Source organism: Cyanistes caeruleus, unplaced genomic scaffold (assembly GCF_971803275.1).
Source record: "Cyanistes caeruleus unplaced genomic scaffold, bCyaCae1.hap1.1 HAP1_SCAFFOLD_65, whole genome shotgun sequence".
Lineage (NCBI taxonomy): Eukaryota > Metazoa > Chordata > Aves > Passeriformes > Paridae > Cyanistes > Cyanistes caeruleus.
The window spans coordinates 2,303,992-2,312,713 of record NW_028255884.1 but is presented as its reverse complement, the minus strand read 5'-3'; the positions used below and the strand labels follow the sequence as shown (position 1 = coordinate 2,312,713).

At 49.9% G+C, this 8,722-nt stretch overlaps 1 protein-coding gene across 1 annotated transcript; it reads left to right on the top strand.

The window, feature by feature from the left end:
- Positions 1-673: 673 nt before the first annotated feature.
- On the top strand, positions 674-7,843 carry LOC111945685 (uncharacterized). Its single transcript, XM_086872533.1, has 4 exons — positions 674-784; positions 2,039-2,128; positions 6,463-6,541; positions 6,728-7,843. The coding sequence occupies exons 3-4, from the start codon at positions 6,490-6,492 to the stop codon at positions 7,396-7,398; spliced, it is 723 nt and encodes a 240-aa protein (XP_086728659.1). The 5' UTR covers positions 674-784; positions 2,039-2,128; positions 6,463-6,489; the 3' UTR covers positions 7,399-7,843.
- The last annotated feature ends 879 nt before the right edge of the window (positions 7,844-8,722 follow it).

Sequence of the window (8,722 nt, the reverse complement as noted above, 5' to 3'; positions counted from 1 at the left end):
TTAAGAGGAGTTACAGTGGGACCCGACAACACCGGGGGCCCTTAAAGCGGCCATGGTAGAGAGAACCCCCAAAATCCACCCTGGGGGACAAAACATCCCCTACAGGGGCTTGGGGTGGGGACACCCCTAAAAATGTCACTTAAAGCCGTCATGATCCCCCCTCAAAAGGGGCTTGTGGGGCTGCGGCCGCACAAACACCCTAAAATGGGGAGGAAAAAACACCCCTGTAGTGGTGGGATCCCCCCCAAAAAACCTGAAAAAGAGAAAAACTCCTCTTGAGAGGGGCCTGAAGACCCTGAAAGGCCCTGGAAGAGGGACAAGATCCCCTCCTGTGCTGGGGCCTCCCCGAGCCGGGAACTCTCCCGTTCCTGCACTCGGGGGAGCCCCGAACGACGGCGGCTCCTGGGCTGAGCCCCCCTCAGCCGGGGCTGCGGGGGGAACTGGGGGGGCTGGGACGGGGCTTGGGGCTCCTGGGGTGAACTGGGGGACCCTCAGTGCTCCCACCTCCCCCTGTTCCCCTGTCCCGCCCCGTTCCCATTGTTCCCCCAAAGCTCCGCTGCCCCCAGCTCGGTTTGGGGGGGACCCAGCCCTTTCCCATCGTGTCCCGGCCCGGCCCCGCTCACCCGAGGGCTCCGAACCACGCCCAGGGACAGAGGAGGGACAGAGCAGGAGGAAGAGGAGGAGCAGGAGGAGGAAGAGCTGGAGCAGGCAGAGGAGGCTCCACCTGCGCTCCCCGCTCTCTGCATCTGCAGCTCCTTCGGGACCATCGCCCCCCATCCCGCAGGTGCCCGGGGAGGGGGAGCTCGCCCCAAATCCCCCGGGGCTCCCTGGCTTTGGGGTTTTTGGGGTGGATGTTTGGGGATGGCAGGGCTCCAGAGCCGAGCCGCAGATGCCCCTCGGGGGCACCCCGGGGGTCCCCGGGAGGTGTTTTTGGGGGGTCCCGGTGGCGGTGGCGGCAGAGCCCCGGCAAAGGGGCCGGGGGGATGCGGGTCCGGCATGGCCGGGAAAGGGGTTCGGGGCTCCCGGTGCCGGCAGTGGCTGCTCCCAGCATTGCCCAGTTGCTCACCCCGTGTGGTTTCAGTTTCCTGTGCGCCCCACGATAAGCCAAATCACTCCCAGTCATTCCCTATTAGAGTACAATTTGTCTCCATTTTATCACATTTTTCCACATTTTTATCCAATTTTCCCCATTTTTATCCCATTTTTGCTCTATTTTCCTAATTTTTATCCTATTTCCATATAGTTTTCGTCATTTTTATCCTATTTTTTATTTTTCACCAACTTTTCCCTCATTTTTTTTCCTTTTTCCTCCATTTCTGCCTTTTTTATCTCATTTTTCCGCAGTTTTCTCTATTTTTTCCTTTTTTTTTTCCTATTTTTCCTCCACTCTTATTCAGTTTTTCCCCATGTTTTCCTATTTTCCCCCCAATTTTTTTCTATTTTTAATCTATTTTTTTTTCCCATTTCCCCATTTTACCATATTTTTGCTCCATTTTTCCCCATGTTCTCTCCTGTTTTCCCCATTTTCTTCCATATTTTCCACCATTCTTGCAATATTTTTACCATTTTTATTCCTATTTTTACCTCAGTTTTCAACATTATTTTCCCCACTTTTATCCTGGTTTTATCTCATTTTTCCACAGTTTTATCCCAATTTTTTTCCATTTCTTTCTCCCATTTTTCCCAATTTTTCCTCCATTTCCATCCCATTTTCCCCAATTTTTCCCTATTTTTTTCCAATTTTTTCCCTAATTTTGGCTCCATTTTCCCCCATTTTTGCTCCATTTTTCCTGTCATTTTTCTCAGTTTTCCCTCCATATTTTTGTAGTTTCCCCCGACTTTTCCACGTTCTTCCTCCATTTCTATCCTATTTTTCTCGATTTCTCCTTATCTTCCCCATTTAATTATCCCAAAAATTGAAATTTGGGGAAAAAAAATAGAAATTTTGGTGGGAAAAAAGGTGCTTTGGTGGCAAAATTCCATGAATTTAAATCACAGCTTTCCCATGATTTTTCCATGATTTTTCCATGATTTCCAGCCAGAAGGAGGTGTGGGATTCATTCCAATATTCTGGAAGCTGGAAGAGGACCAAGCCATCAGTCTTCCAAAAAACCTGGAGCACTCAAAGGTGCAATTCCACCTTTCCCCACTCCCCGGATTCTCAGGTCTGGAAATTCTTCCACAACCTCCCAGGCAGGCAATTCCCAAAATTCCATGGAAAAATGGGATAGTTGGATTCCATCCTGGTTTTTTCCTGATTTTTCCTATTTTTTTCCCAGTTTTTGTCCCCTTTTTTCCTGTTTTTTCCTGATCTTTCCAGATTATTTTCCTCTTTATACTCCTCACTTTTCCCCCGATTTTTCCCAATATTTTCCTAATATTTTCCCAATTTTTTCCCAATTTTTTCTTTCCTTTTTTTCCCATTTTTCCTGATTTTCCCCTCTTTTTTTCCCAATTTTTTTCCTGTTTTTTTTTCCAGTTCTTTCTCAAATTTTCCTGATTTTTTCCTGATTTCCCTTGATTTTTCCCTCTTCTTTTCCCAAATTTTTCTGGCTTTTCCCCTACTTTTTCTTAAATTTTTCCCTCATTTTCTGTTTTTTCCCCTGATTTTTCCCAAATTTTTCCCTGATTTTCCCACAATTTTTTTCATTATTTTTTCTGATTTTTCCAGTTTTCATTTACTTTTTCTTTTCCTGATCTTTCTCTCATTTTTCATAATTTTTTTCAAATTTTTTTCCCATTTTTTTCCTGAATTTTCCCTCTGATTTGTCCCAATTTCCCCCCATTTTTTTCTAATTTTTCCTGACTTTTGCCTTTTTTTTCTAAATATTTCCTGGCTTTTTCCCGGTTTTTTCCCATTTATCTGTGGGGTTTTTTTCCCTGTTCTCTTTTCCTCATTTTTTCCCTGATTTTTTCCTTAATTTTTCCCAAATTTTTCCCAGTCTTCTTCCTCTTTTTTTTCCACATTTTTACCCATTTTTTCCCTATTTCTTCCCCCATTTTTTCCTGATTTCCCCTCTTCTTTTCCCAATTGTTTCCTGGTTAGTCCCCAATTTTTTTATAGTTTTTCCCTGATTATTTCCCTGTATTTTCTAGTTTTTTTACTGATTTTTTGTGATTTTTTTAGGTTTCTTTCCTCTTACTTCTCAATTTTTCAAATTTTGTTCCTGATTTTTCCTGATTTTTTTCCTGATATTTTCTTTTTCTTTTCCTGATTTTTTTTTCAGTTTTTTCCCAATCTTTTCTCAAAATTTTCCTTGATTTTTGCGGTTTTTCCCATTTTTTTGCCCATTTTTCCCCCTGATTTTTCCCTTTTCCTTTCCCAAATTTTTCTGGTTTTCCCAGTTTTTTCCTGATTCTTTTTCATTGTTTTTTTATGATTTCTTTTCCAGATTTTTTTATCCTTTTCCTGATTTTTTTTCCCTTATTTCCTTTGATTTTTCTTCTTTTTTCACAATTTTTTTCTGATTTTTTCCAACATTTTTCTCAAGTATTTCTGTTTGTTCTTTGATTTTTCCAAATTTTTTCCTGATTTTTCCCAGGGATTTTTGTCTTTCTTTTCCTGATATTTTCCCTTATTTTTATCAAATTTTCCCCAATTTTTTTCATGCTTTTCTCTTTTTTTCCTTCTTTTTCCAGATATTTCTGCCTTCTTTTCTCAAATTTTTCCTAGTGTTCTCCCAATTTCTTCTCAAATTTCACTGATTTTTCCTGGTTTTTTTCCAATTTTTTTCATTATTTCCCATTTTTTCCTAGATTTTATTCCTCTTTGTTTTCTTGATTTTTTTCCTGACCTTTCCCAGTTATTTCCCAGTTTTATTCCTGGCTTTCCCCATATTTTTCCTATATTTTTCCTGTGTTTTCCAGATTTTTCCTTATTTTCCTATTTTTTCCTGATTTTTTTTCCTGATTTTTTCCCATTTTTTCCTGATTTTTTCCTGATTTTTCCCAGGTTTTTTGCACTTCCTTTTCCTGTTTTTTTTCCTTGATTTTTCACAATTTTTTTCTTGAGTTTCCTCTTTTTTTTCCCAAATTTTTCCTGGTTTTCTCCAATTTTTTGTCAAATTTTCCCCTGTTTTTCCCAGTATGATTCCAGTCACCCTCAGTGGGATCCCAGTCTCAGCCAGCAGGGACCCAGCTGCTCTCACTGTGATCCCAGTATGATCCCAGTTGAGTATGATCCCAGAATAGTTGCAATTCTTCCCAGTTCCTACCAGTGTGATCCCAGTTGTCCCTGGAATAGTCCCAGTCCATCTCAGCATGGTTCCACTCACTCCCAGTTGCCCCCACCACTGTTCCAGCTGTTCCCAGTATGGTTATAGACACTCCCAGTATATCCCAGTTGCCCCAGTAAGGTTCTGGTTACCTCAGAATGATCCCACTCTTTCCCACTTCCTCCCAGTATGATTCCAGTTGTGGTCTCAGTTCCCTCAGCATGGTTCCAGTACCTTCCAGTTGATCCCCAGTTGCTCCCAATGTGTCCACATTTTCCTCCCAGCATGGGCCCAGTAGCTCCCAGTAACCCCCAGTCAGGTTCCATTCACACCCACTGTAATCCCAGTGGTTCCCAGTGCTATCCCTGTAGGAGCCATTGTCACTCCCAGTATGGTTCCAGTCACTTCCAGGATGATCCCAGTCACTCCCACTACAATCTCAGCCACTCCCAGTATGAGCTGTTGTGCCAGCCACCCCCAGTATGGTTCCAGTCACTCCCAGATACTCCCAGTATGGTTCCAGTCATGGCCAGAGTGACTCCCTGTCACTCCCAGGATGGGCCCAGTTGCTCCCAGTCACCTCCAGTATGGTTCCAGTCCCAGCCAGCCCCTTTTCAGTCACTCTCAGTATGATCCCAGCTAGTTCCAGTAGGATCCCAGTATGACCCCAGCATGGGCACAGCCGCTCCCAGGATTATCCAGTGTGGTTCCAGTTGCTCCCATTTACTTGCACTGTGGTTTCAGTCTCTCCCAGTCTATCCCAGTTGCTCCTAGTCACTCCTTGGGTGCTTCCAATGTGATCCCAGTTGCTCCTAGTCACTCCCCGTCACCCTGAGTGCAGTCCCAGTTGCTGCCAGTATGGTCCCAGTCTTGCACAGCATGGCCCAGCTGCTCCCACTGTGATCCCAGTAGGACCTCAGCATGGTTCCAGTCACTCCCTGTTCCTCTCTGTGTGATCCCAGTTGCACCCAGTTTAATCCCAGTATAGTTGCAGTCCCTCCCCAGATGATCCCAGACCCTCCCAGCATGGTTCCAGTAATGCCCAGTTGCCCCTGGTGCAGACCCAGTCAATCCCAGTTGTTCCCAGTTGTCCCCAGCATGGTTCCCGTTGTTCCCAGCGTGATTTCAATTTCCCCAGGATGGTCACAGACATTCCCAGTATATCCCATGTGCCCTCAGCATGCTTGTGCTCATTCCCAAGGATTCCCAGTTCCCCCAGTAAGGTTCCAGTTACCCCAGTCCAAACCAGTCCCTGCCAGTGCTGCCACTCCTGGGATCCCCCAGCCCTCTCTGTGTTCCCCCCTCCCACATCTCCCCAGAGGAGCCCCAAGGGCTGGCAGTCCCCAGCCAGGGTCCCCAGCCAGCCCCAGGTTGGATCTGCAGCCCCCAATTTTCCCAGTTTCCCTCTCCTTTTCCCCGGGCCGGGTTCCCCCCGTCCCCAGCGGGTGGGAGCAGCGGAGAGCCCCGCGCTGCCCATCCCGACCTGTCCCGGCTCCATCCCCGCTCCTGCCGTGGGCTGTGAGGGGTTTGGGAATGGGGCACCGAGGGTGTCACTGCTCCTGGGGGAGGAGGAGGGATGGAAGAGGAGGGAAGAAGGAGAGAGAGAAGGGATGGAAGTAGGAGAAGGACCTGGGGTTAGGGAGGAAGAGGAGGAGGAAGGATGGAAGGGGAGGAGAGGGAGGAAGAGGAGGGACAAAGGAGGATCACGGAAAGGAGAAGTAACCACAAGGTCGAGCACTCCCTGAATTCATAGCCCCCCACCTGTGGGATCATCACCCCCCATCCCAGAAGTGACCGGGGAGGGGGAGCTCAGCCCTGATATCCTCGGGGGTCCCTGGGTTGGGTTTTTTGGGGGGGATGTTTGGAGAATGAAGAACTCCAAAGCTGAGCAGCAAATGCCCCTTGGGGGGACCGTGGGGAGTCCCAGCATCCCTTATTGAGGAGATGGAACTGGGGGGAACTTTTCAGATTCCTGGCACTCCCAGCAGCCTGAGGAGGGCAGGGACTGAGCAGACAGAGGACTCCCAGTAGAAGTGTGACCCCCAGCAGCTGGGACGGGGGGAACCCCTGAACACCAAAGGGGAGAGACCAGAGTTGGGGAACTCCTGGGAGGCATTTTCAGGGCTGAAACTTTGTGTTTGGGGGATTTATATCGGCACCAGTTGCCCAGTGACTTCTAAAGGTGGACTTGGAGAGAGGAAAGCCCCTAATTCAGTGTGCTCATGTGTTGTGTTTTTCCCCAAACCAGGATCTCCCATTCCCAAACCTTGGCCAGATGGAGAAGGAGGCTGCGAGGAAGAAGAAGATGCTCCAGGACACCCAGGCAGGTGAGGAAGAAGTCAGTGCCCCTTTCCCCCTCTCTCCTGCTCCATCTCCCAGCCCAGCCTGGCCCCCGGCTGCAGGACAACCCCGCTGCCGACGCCGTCCTGCCGGGGACGCACTGGGGGGATCTCCTTCCCCTTCCCTCTGGCACGGAGGCAAATCCCATCCTCTCCTTGTCCTTCCTCCCCCAGACAAGGAGCTGAGGATGGAGACCAGGGAGGACAAATCCCCACAGCAGAACCTCATGGAAGAGGCCGTTTTGAGCAGCTCCACAGTGCAGGAATCTAATTGGGAGGAAAATCCCCAGAGATCCCGCAGGAGGAGGGGCTCCAAACCCATCCCAGGGTGCTCTGAGGAGGAAAGACCCACCCTGTGCCGGGAAGGCGGCCGGAGATCCAGCCAGGGCTCTGAGCTGGTGGTCCATGAGCAGCCTCAGGATGGAGAGAAGCCCTACAAGTGCTTGGAGTGTGGGAAGAGCTTCAGCCACAGCAACAGCCTGATCCGCCACCAGATGATTCACACCAGGGAATGGCCCTGCGAGTGTGGGCAATGTGGGAAGGGCTTCAGCTGCATCTCCCAACTCATCATCCACCAGCGCATCCACACTGGGGAGAGGCCCTACGAGTGTCCTGAGTGTGGGAAGAGGTTTCAGACCAGCTCCACTCTCCTCAGGCACCAGCGGATTCACACAGATGAGAGGCCCTTCCTCTGCCCTGACTGTGGGGAGGGCTTCAAGCGAAACTCCACCCTCATCACCCACCAGCACATCCACACTGGGGAGAGGCCCTACGAGTGTCCCCAGTGTGGGAAGAGCTTCGTCCAGCGCTCTCACTTGACCCAACACCAACGGAGGCACCGATAAGGGAAGCCCTGTAAATGCCCCAAGTGCAGGAAGAGCTTTGTGCCCTGCCCCACCTTCATCCCCCCTTGGAGGATCCACGTTTGGAAGAGACCTGGTGATCCATGTTCCCTGGGATCCATGCTGGGAAGACACCTGTACCTTTTCCTGCCCATGGCAATGTCATGATGTGGGATCAAAGAATGTGAGGGTCTGGCCATGGCCCTTTTGTTATATTCAATCCCATCTCAGGTCATTGCCAGGGGCAGGAAAAGGACTCCCTCTCTCTCACCAGAGGAGAAGAGTGTCCTTTCCTGGCAGGAAGAAAGGCATGTTCAGGAAGAAACAGTCGGTGGTGTTTTAGTTTTCCCTGTGAATGGTTTGTCTTATCCTTTCTGTTACCAAAATTGTTTCTGTGTCTGTTTGTTCCTTATCTCGTTGCTGTTCTCAATAAATTGTTCTTATCCCAGCCTGGGATCTTTGCCTTTTGTGCTTTCCATGGGAGGTGGAAGGGAAGCGAGCAGCAGCGCGGTTTCAGCAGGAGCAGGAAATTGGGGAATGCCATTCCTGAAGCCCAGCCCATGGAAACCGAGCATCCCAGCTGGTGCCAGGCCTGGTTGCCATGGCAGCAGCCTTGGGAGCGGGTCCCTGGCTGGGGGCTGCGGGAACCTCTTCCCTCTGGTGCCCAGGGCCAGGAGTGGAGGGAGCGGCTGGAGCTGAGGCGGGCAGGTTTAGGCTGGATGTGAGGAAAAGGTTTTTCCCGCGAGGCTGCTGGGGCACTGAACAGGCTCCCCAGGGAAGGCTCCCAGCTCCAGGGCTGGCTGAGCTCCAGCAGCGTTTGGCCAGCGCTGCCAGGCTCAGGCTGGGATTGTTGGGGTGTCCTGTGCAGGGCCAGCAGTTGGACTGGAGGATCCCCATGGGTCCCTCCCAACTCAGCCAATTCTGTGGCTCTGTGATCCCATGAGCCTGGGGATGGGCCTGCACATGGTTGCCATGGCAAGGGGCTCTGGCTTCAGGTCTGAGTCAGGCACAGACAGGGGCTCCACAGAGACCTCCCAGGTATTTCTGGGGATGCTGAAGAGCCGTGTGCTCAGACGCAGTCACAGCAATTCCATGGTGACATCCCAGGGGACCCTGGGCTGCAAAGGCACCGCTCTGTCACAGGCACTCCTGGGGGCTCCACGGTGACATCCCAGGAGTCCCCAGGCTGCCAAAGAGCCGGGATGTCACAGACACTCCCAGGGCTTCCTGTCACGGGCAGAGTGGGAGCTTCAGGCAAAAGCTTTATTTCTTTATTGGAGAAACCCCTGCTGTGTCATGAGGTGGAGAAATGACACTCAACAGCCAC